The sequence below is a fragment of the Lepisma saccharinum genome, chromosome 4 (genome assembly GCF_977018435.1).
Source record: "Lepisma saccharinum chromosome 4, izLepSacc3.1, whole genome shotgun sequence".
NCBI classification, from domain to species: Eukaryota; Metazoa; Arthropoda; class Insecta; order Zygentoma; family Lepismatidae; genus Lepisma; species Lepisma saccharinum.
In genome coordinates this window covers 76537993-76558671 of record NC_139232.1, presented here as the reverse complement: position 1 = coordinate 76558671, position 20679 = coordinate 76537993, and the positions used below count along the sequence as shown (strand labels likewise).

General features: G+C 38.9%; 1 protein-coding gene across 1 annotated transcript in view; it reads right to left on the bottom strand.

Moving 5' to 3' along the window:
• Nucleotides 1–20679, bottom strand: part of LOC145987213 (uncharacterized) — a 77198-nt gene that overhangs the window by 34662 nt on the left and 21857 nt on the right. Inside the window, exon 2 of the mRNA XM_083121731.1 lies at nucleotides 2928–3173. Coding sequence (XP_082977857.1) covers nucleotides 2928–3156 — 229 coding nt within the window. The 5' untranslated portion in view covers nucleotides 3157–3173. The remainder of the gene's footprint in view (nucleotides 1–2927; nucleotides 3174–20679) is intronic.

Here is a 20679-nt window from a genome sequence, read left to right as displayed (position 1 = left end):
ACGGGCACCACCCAAGCGTACTTGCTAAAAGTGTCCACAACGGTGAGCAGGTACCTGAAACCTTTGTTGATCTTGTGAAGACCCTTGAGGTTTCCCGTGCTCACGTCCACGAGGTCGGCCTGCCAGAGGTCGTCTATCCCCTTGGTCACCACGGGCAGTCGAGTATACTTCCTGCGGGCCGGTTTGTGTAGTTCGTTCACGATAGCCACCCTCATGGCAACGGAGGCGGCGTTTTTTAGGCTTAGATGACAGAACGTCGATGCAAAAATGATGGAAGGAGAATGAAGCAAAGATGGAGCACGAACTATTATCTTGCTTTCTATCTTTCCTTCCTTCATTCCTTCATTTTCTGTTTGCTTTCTTGCTTACATACTTCCGACCCACGACTGACGCTGGCGAAGGGATAGGACAGCACCAGTTCCAAGAAGAGCGGTATCGGATGATCCACGCTCATCGCGGTAGCTTCTGCGTACAGACGATCCCGACGGAAACGTTGTCGTACGAGACTCCAGTTTTCATGTTGTCGTGCTTTATCCTGAACAGGCTCTTCCCGTGATGCAACCTGATCGCGAGGTCGCCTGAGGGATGCAAGTCCACGATCCTGAGACTTCCGCCGGATAGCGGGAGTTCGCAGAAGATGCGATTGTTGTTGAAGGTGAAGAAGATCTTGCCGGTGTTCTCTTCGAACTGCTTCACGATGCCGTTCAAGTGGACAACCGTGGCGGCCAGCAGGTCGGTTCGGAAAGAGAGCAAAGTATCGTCGACAATGTCTCGAGCTTTGACGAACTCTTCGCTGGATATCTTGACGAACTTGGGAAGCAAGGAGCCGGTTTTCTTTCTGTTGTAGCCGAACACGTTGGTCGGCATGTTATAGCGCATTACTTCTTTCCCCTCGGTCAGGCTATTTTATTTTTTCCCCTTTGCTTTAAGAAAGGCCTTGCCGGTGCACTTAGCGACAGATTCTCCTGCCTCAAGAGTGCCAGTTCGCCTCACAAGGCAAATTTTAGCTTATGGCTAACACAGTAAAGCGTTTCTTCCGAAGCAAACAGAGCTAAAATCATTTCATACGAAGCAAACAATAGTAAAAGCATTTTTCTTTGCTTGATAATGCAAGAAAATAGCCGAATGCCGAGAAGTGCTCCTCAGGACTCGCTAGAGAAAATCTTGAAAATTTTTCCTCACTTTTTTGTGTTGTGCAAACAGCCACGAAGGTATGCAATCCCCTTACGCTAAAAGGAAAACGGCCACGAGGGCACGTCAAATTCTTACACTAACAGGAAGGTATTGCCGGTGCCAGCAGGGTATGAAATTCATGGCCCCATAAAAGGCTTCCAGGCACACGTACACACACGCACAAAAAGGGCATAAAAGGCTTCAAGGCACACGCACACACACACGCACAAACAGGTGATAAAAGGCATCGGCTCGCCCCCTTACTCTAAAGAGAAAACGACCAAGACGGGACGTGAAATTCTTACACTAACAGGAAGGTATTGCCAGGGCCGGCAGGGTATGAAATTCAGGGCCTCATCAAAGGCTTCGAGGCACATGTACACACACGCGCAAAAATACATCGTAAAACGTTTCGAGGTACACGCACAAAAATAGCTCATAAAAGGCTTCGACTCGTCCAACCTCACCTCGGACGAGGCGGCCACGCGCACTTCCGGTACCTTGGGTGGGTGAGGTTAGTTTAGTTCGTAATACAGTGTGCATGATCGAATACGTGTTGCCAACTCACTAATTATAACTTAGTTTAACTCGTCGAATATTGTATGGTGAAATTTTCGATCAAGGCACACACACAAAAAGGTCATAAAAGGCTTCAACTCGTCCCTCACCTCGGACGAGTCCGGTCACGTGCACACACACGCACAAAAAGGTCATAAAAGGCTTCAAGGCACATGCACAAAAATAGCTCATAATAGGCTTCAAGACACACGGACGCACACGCACGCACGCGCACACACACACACAGACACACACAAATAGCTCTAAAAGGCTTCAAGGCACACGCACAAAAAGGTCACAAAAGGCTTCAATGCACACGCACAAAAAGGTCATAAAAGGCTTCAAGGCACACACACACAAAAGCAGAAAAAAAATGTAAAAATAAAGGCGTAAAAGGGTTAGACTCGTCCGGACGAGCCAGACTTCCCCTTTCCTATCAACCCATAATCAACATTCGAAAATAATATGCGGGGGGCCCATGTGTGAGAGAGAGAACTCTAATAAAGGATTGTGAAAGTAAATGTTATACACAGGTGATAATCAATCTGCAAATGGAAAAATCGGTATCTGTGTCTTGACAAGTTTTGCCCCGACCCCCCTTTCCTTTGCCCAATATCAGAAGAAATCGGCACCTATGTGCTGTTCGGTGTTTTGGGGACTCTGTGAAGCAAGAAGCAGTCAGTTCCCTTTGCAAGATCGCCAATATTGATGTCTTTATTCTGTACTTTTTTTCTAAAGGTATTGTTTATCTGTAGCTCCAGTTGATTTATTGATTTAATTGTCTTATTTTATTTCACTTTTCTGCAACTTTTGGCTGATCACCAAGATGAGGATGAGTGATGAAATTCATGAAGACACACAAGTGACATGCATGTCCAGGACAGGTTTCGAACCTGGGACCCCTAACATTGTATAGTGCTGTGATAACTACTTTGCCACAGATGTTGGCGTTATCTATTGCTTCCGGTCATTACAGTAGGACTGCAATGAAGTCACGTCTCTAGTATTTTTAAGTTTAAACAGTTGTGTTCAAAACAGAACCCTCCTGACTACATACCTAGGTAGTGACAACACTGTCACATTTAAATCAAAGGGTCCCTGGTTTGATTCCGAGGGAGCCACATTGCACAGTAGTACAGATCCAACTTTAAACTGTAGGCCCAGTTCAGATCTATCTTGTAATATAATGAACTAACCTTCTAATGTTCTATAGCTAGCATCTTCAAATTCAACCTCTACAGCCCAATGATCAACTGCTTTCAGCTGTAGATTTAGTGAACCTTGTACAGCTCTATGGAACATTTTTACAGTTGCCATTCTCTGTTTGTCATCATATTCTCTGGGAACATCCCACTCTCTATATGCCTTAAACTGCCTTATTTGCTCAAAGTCCTCTGGACTAACATCTGGCATGAATACTGCCATGGTTTCAAGACAAAATCCTGCAAGCAAGGAAGATGACATTAATGAAATTAACAATAATTCATACTTTAAGAATTGAAACAGAAGTGGTTATTTTCAGTACTAGGCATGAATAACATTATTATATATCATTAACTGGGAGGCACATACCTAAACGCACGACCATGAAAATAGGCAGCTGGGCAGAATTGCGCTGGTGCCATATATGAGAAAAGGTCAGGTTCCCGCGCACTGTGTGGCAACGTCAACCGAGCTACGTTGCCTAGTTTGAGCATCAGACGAGACCTCTCTGTGGGGAATAAAGTTGTCATCCCTGACTTTTTGAGCAAATACTGGCAGTTTGTATCACATGGATTACAAACTTCTGAACACATGGGTTGTGCTCCAACATGGCAACAGGACAAATTTCTGCCACCTGCCTCATTTCATGGCCGTGCATTTAGAACTATATTTCAGGAGGGGTTCGAATCAAAAGTTTCACATGTAATAATCATAATAATAATATTTCCATGAAGAGTACATAATGTCTATTAATAATATTATTGAAATAGGCCAATTAATAATAATGGTTATTATTGTTATTATATGAACAGGTAAAAGATGATGTAAGAATAGAGATAAAGCAGCACACATCCATTATCTATCTTACGTCCAGTTAAGATCACTAAAATTTGTATAAAAACAGCTGTTTTACCAAGAAATTAAGGTCAAAATATTTTAAAAATGGATCATTCATTGAATATCAAAAAGTTTGTTAGAATTCTTTGGCTGTATAATTTTGAAACCATTTTAAAAGCGAAAATATTATTTATAGAATATAGTAACAATACGAGGCATATTATTAGGTGGGCTCGAGCTTGACGCCACTGCTCACATATAATTTTCGCACAGGGCCTCGCGTTTTACTAGCCATGGCGCTGAATACAATGTTACAACAGGACGGACGTCCGGAATGAGGGAAAGGGGGTATGCACCCTTTAGTTCCTCCCTGGAAAATTAAAATCAATTAAAATTTATATTTCGCACATATAATTACATTGCAGTCACAATAATATATGTAAATAATTAGGGCGTTGCAGGAACATGATAACTTCACACTGAAGCAATGTTTTTCTAGGGGCAACACTAGTAATAAAAAAAATGCGGAAAATCTTGCGGAGGTCTATGTATTTATTTAATACTTATATACATATAAATGTGTATTTTTATTATTGTCACATTTTATGGATACGCATTTCTGACAATCGGTGATGAATAAATTAACTCACCAAATGATGCTTTTTGACTTATTTTATGTTGTTATTCTTCCCGTTAGCTAAACTGTGACTGTGGAGATTAGGGGACTATAAATAAATGTCTACTTTCGAAGATTCCATTATTGTACAAAGAGGAGCCGCCTGAACCTGAAGGGGGTTCACGGAACACACGAACCCCCAACTGAAAACAGAAAAACTTCAATTTCTTTTCTTCTCTGCTTTATAAAACACTACATTTCAAGATACTTATTTTACAAAGCAGCTTTTCTTCGTTCCTAAAGTCTTCACAATGCTTCAAATTTACCATTTTCCTCCGACTGTTGACAAGAAAAGCTCAGCTGCTGTGTTTTTCCTGCTCCATCGAACAAGCCGACAGAAACCAAGGAGGCAAGCTGGAAATCGGAGCATGTGCTCCTTCCGAAAGAAACTGTCAACAGATGGCAGCAACTGTTAAATGTGCGGATACTGGCGGAGGAACGATTTTTTTTTGCTATTCCCAAGTATTTTATTTTTCGATTCGTTTAGCTTTTGTATTCGAGAAAATTAAGCGGTATTTAAGATATAATGCAAGCACTGTTTGCATTGTTATAGTAATTCCTAAAATCTTCGATCCTTTTGCCTAATATATTTCCTTTCCAATTCATTTCACCAAACATTAAGGCCGCAAACTTCCTCAACCACTGCATTGCAAAAGGTTGTCGCACACCCAAAGCTTTGCAGTTGCATGGCGAAGGTTTTGTTTTCAAACACTATATCACCAAAATGAGCAGATTTACACTTACATCGAAATTTTAAATGTGTTGCTTAAACCTTTAGATAATGTAGACGAGTCAAAAAGAAAGAAGACGAAGACACTTCTAGTAGAAAATAATATTTATCTATGTACACATGTAAACGAGTATGGATAAATAATAACTATTACAGGTAAACTTTAAAACAATAATTCTAAGTATCGCAAATTGCAATTCGCATCATGAAGTTTGAGCATTGCCAGAGACTTACCAATGAAATATAGGAAAGCTGTTGTGAAATTTCAAATTGATATTGAAAATAATAATAATAATTCGTCGGTATGATGATTAGTGGAAATGGTGGCGGGATTAATTCTTAGGAATAGGTAAAATAATTTCCAACACTAAATAAGGAGAGAACAAGGCATTTGAAGGTTTTTGAGAGAAGAAGGTTTTTTTGAGGGTATTGACTGGCGAGGAGGGGTGTTTATCGGAAACGATAAATCGAAACATAGGCGGCGATTAGGGGGGCACTATTCCCCCCCCCCAATACGCTAAACCTTATATACAGATGGAAATATACTGCCTTTTGACCCCCAGTTATGACACCTTGCCCCCTCCACAGGTTATGGAACTCAATCGCCGTGCCACTGAACCGAAATAAATTAAAATGGATTTGTGTTTCGTAAATGGATTTTCGCTGGTCGCTCTGACGGAGTGGCTAGCACAATGCAAGGTCCGAGGTTCATATTCTTCATAAAATATGCATTATTATATTAATTTTTCTTGTTTTACTTTATTTTATTATTTTTTCCATGTACCCTACAATTTGTTAACATTTTTGTACGCTCAATTAATCAGTGTCACTCACATTTAGCGTTTTCTTCTCTGTGATTTTGATCAACGATTCATTTTCTTAATTTTCTATGTATTTGTAGCCCAAGTCGGTCTGGGGGAGTGGGGGTTCAAACGTTATCTTAATTTAGGCTGGGCGTGAACACCCAATGATTTACTTCACAAGACGCCACTGATTGTATCCCAAATGTTTAAAAATGAAATCTTGCCTCTTCAACTTCCTCTAAAACTAAGGGATCTATCTTCCCAAACTAACATTAAATCATCCATGAATTCAAGAATAATTAACGATTTACCCACCCTGGACACATCATCTAAAACTAACAGTAAATCTGTAACCTACCTAGTCGCTTTCATTTTTCCTTTAACAAAGAAAAAAATACTAAAGGAAACGTAAGGAGAAAATGAAAACTTACCAGTCTCTTGCTTCTATATCAGCTGATTGGGTTCAGTATAGTGATATTCCGACTTGACTTTGCTTTCGATATATATTTTCTTTCGACAAATGATTTCTAAAGAAAATACGTAAATGCATAGTTCTATTCCTTGACGTGAAAGGAAATCCAAACTCATATTCACTACACTTTACAGAAAGTAACTGCCATCAACTGTCGCTCAAAGAAAATTATTCCCCTGTTGTGTTCCCTGTGCCGAAACACGTCTCCTGAAACCCAGTCATTCTGACCTGGCTGGACAAACAAAAAAAAGTCTAAAGTTGGAAATGAAAAGGGGGATTAGCCCAGGTATTTGAATTTCCAGGTAAACTCTATGTACTAGTCTGAGACAGTCCACAACTATCATGGGTGATGGCCTTTTTGACTGCGGGAGGTCTTTAAACGAAGAGAAACACGTCCAAAAACACCAAACAAAGAGGACAGGATTTGTCCGTAGCCAAATATTGATGTTTCTGCACATGCGCCTCCTTCGCTTGGATATATTGTTACATGAGATCTCACCTGCTTGTACAAAGGGTGGTGGTGGACTTCAAAGCAAAAGAAATCAGAAGCACCGAATTCCTATGGGGATAATTTCACACGGTGTGCAACTTTACCTCTAGAGCAGTTTCTCAACCACCGGGTCGCGGCCCAGTACCGGACTGCAAGAGGTTCTCCCGAAATTTCTCATTCTAATATGTACAGCAATTTTCATTAATAAATATTTTGTAGTGGAAATTCTAATTGAATTTTTTCGATGATGAAACTGCAACATTTCTATCAAATTAAGTACTTGATCAAATTAATTTTAATGAAGTTGGCCCGAGGAAACTACATCCAAGATTTCATTAACTCTAGTGATTGACAACTAATTTTAACCTAATTTTATATTTGTCAACAAGTGTAAACATAATCGAACTATTACTATTTATGATTGTCATATTTTATTTATTAATATTGAATTTCAAGGGTGCGTATTAATTAAAGTTTTTAAAAATGAGAAAGCTATTTACGAATAAAATTGTTGGGCTCGGGAAATTGATTTAAAAAAAAAATTGGGCGCCAGTCTCAAGAAGGTTGAGAATCACTGGTGAAGAAGGATTGGGAGAGGCCAAAAAATTCTTTGCCTCGTTCCCCTGAAAGTCTTTAGCTAGATTATGGTTTAAATCATACTATTTGTTACCAATACGAATCGTTTATGTCCGGTTTCGAATCATGGGCTGGGCATGGGTGTTCCTTGTGAGTGCCCCTTCATCAATTTCATCATATCATCACTCATCCTCATCGTCGCGATTAGCCAAAAGTGGCAGAAGAGCGATGTAAAATAATAAAGATCAAATCAAATCGTTTATGTAGTTTTGATACAAATGATAACATTCGCATTGAAAACGATAATTACTTGTAATTTACTATACTTATTTATTACACATATAAAAGTTTTCACTCGTTAAAAAAAAAAAACTAATAACAATCGTAAAATTTAAAATTATCGATTTCATTAATTTTACACGAAAAACAGATGTCTTTCCACTTTTGTTGTTGAGAAATTTAATTATTTTTTAAGGATTTTCCGACAAAATTCTGAATTGCTGGCTAGGTGGTATGCCACCCTTTATAATTATTACCAGTGTGTGAATTGAGCTTTATGCTTTCGGGGGGATACGCACTGAGTGGCGTATTTGCGATTTCATTTCTGGAAGTAGTTTTTTTTGGGGGGGATGCAAATTTGTATGTTACCAATTAGTTGATTGATTTGTTGTCTTAAGTTCACTTTATGCACAGGAAGGCTAATCGGGACTGGACCTACAGTTTAAAGTGGAATCCGAAATACAGTGGCATGTGCCTACACCGGGTATCGAAGGCGATTACAAGGCGACGACGTTACCACTACGCAATCGGGAAGGCTGTTACCAATTAGTAAACTAAACTACTGCCTTGTGGTTCTAATTGATTGATTGATTGATTTAGTTTATTTTACTTCGCGTTTTGTGCCTCTTGGCTAATTTGCGAAGATGGGGATGAGTGATGAAATGATGAAATTGATGAATGGACATTCACAAACAACCAAGCCCGGCCGGGATTCGAACCCGGGACCCTTGGCGTCGCAGCGCGATGTGCTAACCACTCGGCCACAGGGTCGGGCTCTTGTGGTTCTAAGTAGCTTAGATGGTTCTAACCTAGAACATTAAATCTTATGGTAACATTTACATGTAAAATTGAAAAATTGTAAAGTTTATATATATATATATATATATATATATATTCTAAGACAACCAACACTCACACATAGAAAGAGCTTTCGAACTCGTAAAAACCAAATTTCAATTGCCAAGTTCAAACTCAATGGCCTCCCCGATGGCGCAGTGGTAGCGTCGCCTTGAAATCAAGGGGTCCCGGGTAGATACCCGGTGGAGGCTCATGGTGGTTCGGATTCCATTTTAAATTGTAGGTCCAGTCCCGATTAGCCTTCGCTTCCTGTGCATAAAGTGGACTTAAAAACACCAACTCATTCAAATTCAATGTCCATGTAACATCTCCAAGTTTTCTTGTGAACATTTTAATACATGTAAAATATCAGTAAGGTTTCAGAATGGTGTCCTCCTTTAATCACAAGGCTGCATACTTTTCGACAGGGAAATCTTTGATGACTGAAACATTAATGGACACGAATGGTTTTCCAATTGCGTTTATTACATAGTTAAGAAATGGTGTACGATATGCTCACAATTCCTTTTTCTTTGGGGTGGGGATAAAAGCATCCCTGGCAAGGATTCAAATAATTTTATTTTGAATGGATAAAACTTTTTGTGAGGGAGAAATCCCCGTCCAACTTTCACTTCTGCAAAGGAAGATAACCAGGACGGGAACGCCAGGGAGTGATAAATGTGCCTTGGAAAACGAAGGTCAGATAATCGCCAGACAATGTTTATCTGTATTTGTCCAGAGTGGTTGTTTTTGAGCGGATAGAAGTTATCCACAGGAGCTGTCCAAGAAATTTACTCACAGCGCAATAGACAAGAATGAAGGCTATTGAAACTTTGTCTGGAAACAGCTGATCGAATTACAGAACCGGCTAGAGCACGTGAAGCACGAAGCAAGAGTACATTCATATTGTGTTCGAAGGCGCAGTAGAAACAATGAGATGTAACAATCATTTCACAGTAAGAAGAAAAAGCAGCAAAGGGAAATCAGTTTTCTTTGATCGCGTATTCGTGTATTGAGCTTGTGTTATTAGAATTTATTCATAAGTGGACAAACGACAAACTCAATAACAAATATCCAGGATTTTCCAAAGGGAGGGGTGGAGGGTTAAGTATACATTTTTTAGTAGTCAGCCGTCATTTTGTCATCTTTTCCTGCATTTAATGTTCTTCTTTTTTAAATACTGAGCCAAAAAAAAAGTGTTATGACACCCACCAAACCCCACCCCCGCACATTTGCAATGGTTTGAAACATTGGCGTACGCAGGATTTATTTTTGGGAGGGGCTGAAATTATAAAGGTGGATAGTACCCATAGCTTTTTTGTAGGAGGGTTGAATACACAAAAAAATTATCGTATTTTTAACTTTCCACTGTAAGAAAATTCAATCGGGGGTCATTTTAAGGATGGGGTTGCACTTACCACTCTGTTTTCTCCCGAATTCTTCACTTATTTTATTTGAAAAATGTTGATTTTTCTCAAACTATCGGAAGGGCTGTAGCCCCCATCAACCCCCTCTGGGTACGCCAGTGGTTTTAAACGCTTACGTAGTTAACGAAACTATTGTGAAAATCTGGACAACAGCGAAAGCAAACCACATGATTCACGGGAATGCTCTGAAAGTAATTCTAAGTAGATGCATGCATTTATTTTTAACGAATTTTGGAATATCAAAGCTGTTTTTCGAAAGCAGAGGAAATTTGGAAAACAGCTTCGCTGAAGTCGGTCGAAGGTCCGGCCGAGCGCGACTTTCGATCTCGCTGCCTATCCTAAGTTCCCGGGTTCGATCCCGGCATTGGTGTTCTTTGTGAGTGTTCCTTCATCAGTTTCATATAATCATCACTCAGCGTCAACGTCGCGATTGGCAAAAAGTGACAGAAAAGACGCTTAATAACAAAAATACAAACTTCGAATACTATTTCCATCTTTGACACTCGACATTATTGCAGTAGCGCATATTTCATAAATTTTCGAAGGGGGGCATGATTGACACAAACACTATTTTATATAGGTATGCCATTCTTGATGATTTTGCGGCGGCCCTGCCCGATGGAGGAGTGGTAACGTTGTCGCCTTGTGATCAAGTGCTGTGCACGTAGAGATTCGGATCCCGATAAGCCTATCTGTACATAAAGTGAAATTAAAACGAGCTTTAATTGAGGAATTTCAAAGCGTTTAATCTCCGCCCACATCCCTTTCAAGTCATCAAGTGCTCATTATCGTGACATACTGGCGAAAAGGAATTGAAATATCACCAGGACGACTAAATTAAAAACTTTATTACGGTAACAAAAAAAAAGAAAGGGAAAAATACAAGAGTGGTCCAGAAAGAAAGAGATACAATCGCTGCAATATGGAACGAGGCCAATTAATTAATCAAATTAATCATCAATCGGCACAGATATTAAAATATCCCAACATTTATTTTCTTCCTCCCCCTCCTCCCTATCTCCTCTATATTCTCAAGTCAAATTATCAAACGGGATACAGACCATCGATTATGTTCTGTACTCGTAACGTAACATATCAATGTAAATCCAAGTTTCTAATCAGTAAGGAGACAAATTTATGGTAAATAAAAACTGAGGAGAGCGGTAAATAAAATGTTACATCAGCGGTATATACCAGCGGTGGAAAAAAAATGGCACACACTTTTTTATTATGAGAGGAAACAAGATACAAAAGAGCTATAAATTTATAAACAACTTCATTTTTATATACTGTACACATACACAAGTACTTAGCTGCCCAATCAAAAAGAAAACGTCAACACAAAATCACTTCATTTCTAAATTGCATATCTCAAGTGATTTATTCATTGTATGTATTTAAAGGATATCCTTACTGTCCAACAAATAAAATAATCATGATGATAAACAAAATTCATTCATGACTGGACACAAATGACACCATTGTTTCCCTTGATGTGTGGGAACAGACTAATCTTATCGTTGCTACAGCTAGCAAGTTCAATGAAACTGGAAGTTGAGTAGACATTCGGGGGAAGAAAGGAATGCAGCTTGACAGGGAGCGAAGATTTCGAACTGACATTATGTGCATGGGAAATCCAAATTTGCAGCGTCTTCCTGATGTGATCGACGATAAAACGTTCTTCAGCTGCAAGTGGTAGGAAACTTTAGGCAAATGTTTCGTTACAAATCGACAGTTTGCACGCACAACCTCGATTGCCGGTTTTTGCGTGTTTTCTACTTAATTTGATGATATTTCACGGTTATTTCGCGAAAAAGCGTTCATTTCGTGGAGAAGCACACATTTCGCATTACTTCGCAAATAAAACTCATGCATATTTCATCATTGGGGGTGCAGTTACGTGCAGAATGTTCAAAATTGCATCTTTTTTTCACATTTCGCGATTTCACGCATCGCGAAAATTCAATGTCCTTACTAATCAGTCACATAGATAACTCATGCGATTGTTCGATGTTCGATTGTTGCCATTATAGAAAGAAAGCATAGAATTGCCAGTATCTTGACTTCCCCCTCTCCATACCGTGGTTAATTTAGATGATAACTGTTCGATTATCTCTCGAAAGTGGCATGCTCTCACCAGTCATCGTGCTTGAAGTTTTTGTGACGCATTTGCCTAGCTGAAATTCACACACGTGGTGTTTGCATTGTGTTTTTACATGTGAGGATGAAATATAGGTGGAGCTTATTTGGAATATCCCTTCCTCTTATTAACTTGTTATTGTTGCATTCTGCAACAGGAAAATCACCTTTGATTATATCTAATTCATTAATTAGAATTCTTGAACGTTTTTCCAACAGTAAAGAGGAAATATGTCGAAGAGCCACTGTAATTCCTCAGTAAATACATTACAATATGATTGACATAACTTTACCAAATTCAAATAACCAAGTTATGACTCTACTTCGTGTAATCTATCGTACGCACAGCATGTGCATTAAAAACTAAAAGACGACACAGTTTTTGTCAAATAAGTTGGTAAAAACTGCAGAATTTTCAGTCCTCGTGGTGTGAAAGGTTAGAACAACTACAAAAAAAAAAATTCTTTATTCGTGGGTGAAGTTAAGCCTGTAGCTACTCTACTACCCACAAAACTAATAGAGAAAGCTTATTTGTTCGTTAATATCTAAATTGTTAATATTGTGTCAATGAAAATGTTTCGCTTTCGTTTCAAAAATCTTTACATCGAATGGAATGGTATTTAGACGAAATTATTTTAAAATGTTCATCTGGTGTGTCAAGACACAAAGTGATGTAAGTCAAAGTGGTCTGAATTACTAATCGACACCAGTCAGTATAGAGTGTACGATAATTGGATCATAATGTTCTAGAAGCGCTTTTCATTCTGATATGTTTCTTAATGACTTACGTCATGCTGAAAGGTTTCCTTGATTAGGTGGGCGTGGTGAAAGAAACAAAATGCTTTGCTATGCACGTATTATGCTTGGGGCCCAAACACTCCTAATGGTGTTTCTGACTTTAGCAACTTAATTTAAAGGCTTAATTTAAATAACATATATTGCAGATTGAGGCATTTCATTTGTTAGGTAAAACACGCGACGCATAGATCATGTTTTATCGGAAGCTGACTGTCTTCAGGCATTATAACACAATGAAACTGTATTTTCAAATAGACAATACTTATAGCGACTCATTTCATTGCACAGAGCGAAGCGTTTCTTTGCATTTGACGTTTCTACCCTAAATGCTTATGCTACGCCACTGGCGCTGACACTATGCGTATGTCGTCTATACTAATGTATTCGAGACTCAAAACGAGACTGAGGTTTGCGAGAACTAGACATCCATTTACAATTTGAGGCGAGACGCTGTCAATTCTCGTCTTGTCTCGTTTCGTCTCGTCTCATCTTCATACCATCCCCGCATCCCTACGATTAAACAATGTCATATGTACCTGAAACTCGGGAATTGGCTTAATATTAATATATAGCCTACGTACCATCCTGGACAGCGATTTTACATGTATTTGCCTAAAATATGAATGAATGGGAAAAGAAAGTGATAGAAAAAGGAGGTGACAAAATGAGTCTGTTTTGCAGATATGTGGACGATTGTTTTGGCATATGGAAGGGAACGAAAAGGCAGCTGGACATATTTGCCAAAGAAATAGAAGATGAAGAAAAAGGGATATTATTGGAACTCGAAACAGAAGAAGGATACAAGATTAGCTACCTAGATACCGTATATTGATGAAAAGGAAGAGAGGAAACGAAATTAAAACTGCTTGGCATCAGAAGAAATGTGCAGCAGGGGTATTCTGCCACAATGATGTAAGTGAGGTGACAAAAATAAATTTTATAAAGAATATGGAGGACAGAATCAAGAAAATATGCACGAAAGAATGTGAAAAAGAAGGCAAAATAGCCTATGGAACAGCTGGAAAAGAATGACTATGAGGAGGATAGACTGGACATAAACAGAAGGAAGAAAAGTGGCAGGGGAGAATTGGAAGAGAAAGAAAAAGAGGAAGAGAAAGAAAAAGAGAGGAGGTTTGGAATAAGAAGTATGGGGAAGACCACAGAAAATATATGCAAAGTACTTAGAAAAGCGTACATTAAAACTTACAGGAAGAGAAAGAGAAACATCTTAAGAGTAGCGAAGAATGCAAACAAGAAAAAGGAAAACAGAGAAGAGGAAGAGGAAGAGGAAGGGATTATCTACGAAGTGAAATGTAAAGAATGTCAGAATATGTGCATAGGAGAAACGAAAAAGAGGCTGAAGGACAGGTTGAAACAACATGGGATGGTGTACGACTTAAGAGAGAGAAATGAGATATTTAAACACATGAAAGAAACAGGACATAACATAGAGTGGGATGAAGCTAAGCAGATAGGAAGGGAGAAGAGAATACTAGTGAGAAAATGGAAGGAGTCCAAGGAAATAGAGAATAAAGGTGAAGAAGACACAATGAACTGGAATGGGGGACTCAAGTTAAACAAAGAATGGAAGAAGGTGTTAGAAAGAGTGGAAAGGACAAGAGAGAAAGAGGAGAGAAGAAGGAAGAAGAAAGAAGGAAATAGAGCGTGAGATAAAGAGTCTAACCACATTCTCTTTCAGGTGAAAGTACAGTTGACAAGGGAAAGCCACCTGTTAGATTGTTCCAGAACTATTTTCTAATAGTCTGGAGTTGAGTATTTTTGTGTATATATATCGTCCTGTTGTATACCTTGTTGCATTTGTACTTGGTACAGAGTCTGAAGAAGACCTTGCTAGAAGGTTGAAACGTTTGTTTAGTTTATGTTTTATAATAAAATAAATTTCTGCTTTGGTCAGCATATTGATTTTTTTTTGCAGGTTTCATTTCATCTGTGAAACTTCTCAGTTTGTATGTATGTGTGTGTAAATTGATTAATTGAATTAGGTATTAGTTAATCACGACGATGAGGATGAGTGATGATATGAAATTCATGAACGGATATTCACAAAGAACGTCCATGCCCATGCAGGGATTCGAACCCGGAACCATGACGTCGTAGCGTGCTGTGCTAAGCACTTAGCCACGGAGGTCGGCGCATATATGTACACACGGAGGGATTTATATAGGCTCATATACTATAAAAACAGTAGTAGAACGTCGCGTGGCAGCCACGCTTCTGACCTGAAAGGTCACAGGACGATGACCCACAGCATATCAACTAGAGGTTAAATGTCATATTAATATGTGCGAAGGTTGCCCCAGTCCAGTCGTGATAGTCACATTGCGTAGTTGGGCAAGGGGCAGGACTCTAACCTGAAGACCTAAAATCCTGGATCATAAGCTTGAGAGTTAGATAATGTTTTGCAGCAAAAGGAAGGCGCAAAGACATGACTCGCTGTCGCTCAGTGTCAAACTGTCAATGTCCCAAGTTTGTTAATTTTTGCAGGGTGCGAAATCGCTGCAGATTGATGGGGACACACACACACACACCACACTCTCTCTTTCTATATATATAATGTCATTAAATGTGTCAATTATTAAAAGTCAAATTACATTATAAAGTATACAATATATTATATCAAACGTCCTTTCATTTACAAATTGAAAATTTGAATATACTCCTAATGCTATGAACATGAATAATGATTTGAGTGACTAAGGGGGGAGGGACAAAAATTAAGAGACATTAAGAAGGTAATAGTTTCTTACATAAAATTCACATCTAAATGCTATTACTTTTTTTTTTGTATTTATATACTTTGCAGTAGCTGGAGAATGGCGATGAGAAATGGAGAAGAAATAACAAATCAGGCTAATTTCTGTGTTCTGGGAATTGCTGGGTGCAGTGTTCTTAGAGATGAGGCTCTTGTTGACCATTCTGTGTGTATTATTCCAGTAAAGTATATTCGACTCCAAAACTAATTGTTTGTTTATTGTTAGAACAAAAACCCTTCCCCCTCCGGAAAGGTTTGGTGGGGGGGAAATTTCAGGACAACATCGTTGGTGGGAGGAATTCCCGCCTGTCCACCCGGGATTTCACACCCTGTTTTGAAGTTCTTGGATACTTGTTGGAAACAGTGGCGACGCGTCCTAAGAGGCCCGAAGGCCGGGCCTACGCTAATATATTTGTCTATTACGGATTATTTTTTTACTTATAATTTCATAAAACGACGCTTAATAAAAGATAACTGAAATTCTAGGTCTTCCGATAATTACCGCACGTTTCCAACCCTGGCTGGAACTTGATCTGCGCATTCAGCGAGGCCGGCCTGAGAGTGCTGCGGGAAAACATAATTTCAGGGGCGCGTTCGCCTGTAACGTAAACTGTGAGGCCGGCCTCTTTTCTCTCTCTCTCACTCTCTCTCCCTGACTTCCGAAGAGTGCCGATCGTGTACGAGCGCGTGACGAAGCGGACAGTGGACGGAAGGTACTGAAAGAGAGGTAGCCTCCAAGGTCAAAATTATGGCGGGGTACCAAGCAAAATGAACACTCCGGTCCGTGGGACGTCACAACTGTAGTTGAGGGTTAAAATGGGATCCGAACCACTATGTGCATCCACCGGGTACTGAACCCGGGGGCCCTTGTTAGCAAGGCAACGACGCTACCACTGCGCCATTGGGAGGCCACACATTGGTTCGGATATCGCTTTTAAACTGTACATCCGGACTCACAACAAACTTTGACAATTCTTTTGATAAGGAAAGATCTCGAAATACAAAAAAATTTATACAAAAATTTAAAACAAGAAAACCTCCATGAAAATGAACTGAAAACATAAGTTTGTACATTAAAGAGCATGGATTCTTTGATATATTCAAATACGTTGCACAGTAAAGCAACTTCGATTTCGCCGAAATCGTCGACATACTACTGAAGGTCTGGATTCGAATACTTACTTGGGCATCGTTATTGCATGCCTTATGAGAGTCTCTTCATCATTTAATCATCATTCACCTTCATCGTAGCAATTAGCCAAAAATGACAGAAACGACACATAAAATAAGGAAAATAATTTAAAATTAAACGATACGAGACTCTCGAATATTTAAGTCTCGATCTCGATTTTACACTCCCCGGTTAAATTCTCGACCTCGTCTTAACAAGTCTCGATCGATGATGCTTATCTCTTCTTTACCTACGCAGGACGACATTTTCCTTATCACTGAAGTGCCATCTTATGAAAAACAACTGGGCGTTAAATAGATCAATGTATCTTTGCTATCGACTGCATATTTGTTTTTTCATATGCTTGTCCACAAAGGAAAGGCACACCCATAAACAGATGGAGGGAGTTACAAGCGTCAGCAGTTACAAGGGAGTCATCACTTAGTCTATTTTGCATCCGTCACATGATACGGGGTCCAACATAACTAATAATATAAATGTAATGCCGTATTACTAAAATCTTAAGATATTCTGGCTTCACTTAAAAGCTGAGGCTGTAGAGGGGCACTCAGCACAAACAAGGGCGAAACACAGGACAACATACACAATACGAAGATTATACTTGCCATAGGTCCCGACGTCAGAGCCTCGTTAGTCTGCAAAATGCAGTCCAGGGTGTACTACGTGGAAGTGAGGTTGGAAATTGAATGTACTACGTGGAAGGGTCACCGCTTACGCCCCATGCAACAGATGTATTCCAAGAAGGACAAATAAGAATGTTATGAAAAATATCTATAAAATAAACAGGAAGGAGTAAAACAAATCTTTGCAGAGAAAATAAGTTTCTTTTTAGTGGTTTATATCCACTCCTATTTCACACATCCTGAAATATGTGACAGCTGGTATACATTTCTGAGGCACTGCTCTCATGTCATAGTTGGAGAAAAGTGCATTTTCAATGTTACAGTTTATTTTTTGGACAGCAGTTGCCATTATTTAAAAGTTTGTTGTATTACAAGTGAGTAGTGTAAATTGATTGTTTCTACGCAATACTTTGTAGGTATCCTCTTTTATCCTCTTTTTTTATCAATTGAATATCAGTTTTTGACATATTTTGACAATTTTTTGTCGATGTTTTAGCGTTTAGCGATGTTTTAGTACAATTTTCAATTTTTCCCACCTCATACTTGTAGGTATATCACGATCTTACGTGATATAACTTAACCTATCCTTTTTTCTTACTTATTGTTTCAAAATAACACTTTGTAGGTATCCTCTTTTTTTTATCAATTGAATATCAGTTTTTTGACATATTTTGACAATTTTTTGTCGATGTTTTAGCGTTTAGCGATGTTTTAGTACAATTTTCAATTTTTCCCACCTCACACTTGTAGGTATATCACGTAAGATCGTGATATAACTTAACCTATCTTACGATTTTTTTTTCAGTGATATAACTTAACCTATCATTTTTTTTATTTGCGCACCGAACTAACTTACATTGGACTCCGTGTTTGTTTTAATATTTCAGTATTTTAAAGTTTTTTCACATATTTTATATAACCTAAAAAATGTGTTGATTTTTTTTTAGTATGTGGCAATTTTTTTTTACGATTTTTTTTTAAAACTGCTCCGCGACTTTCTCGTTCTTCACGTCGTACGCGAAGGACTTCTCTGCGACCAGGATGACGCTGCACACGGTGTCCTCGGGCAGCGCGTCGTGGAACTCGCAGACGACCTTGATGTTGGTGCGATCGTTGACCACCACCTGCTTCCGCTTCGTCGTGTTGATGACAAACATGGGTCTGCGTGCTTTGAATTCGCTGGGCGTGTAGTTCATGTCCACGTTTCCCTCGGTCACGCGCTTGTAAGCAGAGTACGCTTCGTAAAGTTTTAGGTAATCATCTTTGGTCATGTCGACCTCTGTTTGTCAAAAATTCGAGATATTTGCAATTTAACGCAGGACTTGGAAAAAAAATTCGGAAAATTTTTGGTTTCATGACGACCTATGTTTATTTTGGTATGGGTGGACAGAGGACACCGAGACTCGACCAACGCACTAAACCCGACCTTTCTACGACTATTCGTTCAAAAGTTACGAGTGATCAAAGTTTTGGAGGGTGGGTTAACTTCTTACCCCTTGACCCCAGGACCACCAAAACTTGGTACACGTATTCTACACCTCCAAAATCGACAGGGGGTATCTAACGGTACCGGATGGGGGTGTTTTTCGATATATTTTTTCGATAACTCGTACCATTTTCGAGATATTTGCAATTTAAGATTCTTTTAACGCTGTGGACTCAGAAAATTTTCGATTGATGAAAAAAATTGGTTCCATGACAACCTATGTTTATTTTGGTATGGGAGGACAGAGGACACCGAGACTCGACCGACACACTAAACCCGACCTCTCTACGCCTACTCTACGTCACCAAAAAAAAATCGACAAGGGAGATTTTTCGATAACTCTCACTGTTTCCAAGGTACTTAGGTTTTTTTGATAGACGACAACGACGGAGTCATCAATGAGTAAACATCTGAACTCGGTGAACAAGTCAACTTTTTTTCAGTACGTCAATATTTTTTTTTTTCTTATTTCTTAGTGAATGGGTTAGGTGACTTGCAACGACGAAGGCCTTCTAGCAACACGTACTTAGCTTATGCCGGCGTAATTCGCTAAAATATGTCTTTAACTATTGTCATTTAGGAACCGCCTCAGTCCTGTTGTTAATTTGGAAAAGGTAATTGATCCAAAAATAACAATGGGGAGGGCAATTAAAGGTTCCAAATGACAATAGTTAGAGTTTCTCCAATCTAGTAAAGTGTGGATTGGTTGAAATCTCCAAGGCGTATTTTGCATTTTTTTTTTCAAATATGAACACGTTAAAACTGAACTGGGCTAATAATTTCTTAATTGCAATTATTGTCCAAAAAAAACTTCTGCAACACAGAAATGTTGGCAAGAATTCCCATGTAACCTAGTTGTTTTTACTCAGACAAAATCAATAGTTTTACATTACAAACATTCCACCGAGTGTGCGTGCGTGTGTGTATATGTGACGTCGACCTGTTAAGAATGTCACGTCAATAATACTAGCTTGGATATGTCATGACTAGGGAACGGAACTTTATGTGCTAAAAAACTCAGAAATATTTATTTTTTATGTGTCATAAATGTTGAAAATATGTGATAAAAACAGGAAAATATGTGACAAAAATAAAAACATTTGTTAACAAAAACAAACTATAACATGCATTTTAAACACCTGAAATTAGTTTGTAAATGATTACCTCTTAGCGAGCTATTTTTTGGAAGAGTTGCAGTGGATCACCATAGTTTTTTCCAAATTCTCCATTGTAAATCTGTGACGATTATCTCTAAAAAGCATCTTGTATTGTGAGAAAGATCGCTCCACGTCACAAGAAACAATTCTTGCATATTTGAATCACGAAATGTCACTAACGCTTAAGTTTTCCAAAGCTTCGTCTTCCTCTACTTCACTTTCCAAAACACATGCAATTTGGCACAAAGTTTGAAAACCTTGGTTTTTCCCAAAAAATTCTGTACATTTAGACATTTAGATCCAGTGAGTTCTTGCAGTTTCGTTTCTACTATACGGACTTTACCAATGGAAGCTGCCAAAGTGTTCGCGGACGATTCAAGCTTTCGTATGGAATTAGAGAGAATGGACAGGTTTTGTTGAGATGTATGCCAATTCGACTTTTAAGGAGGG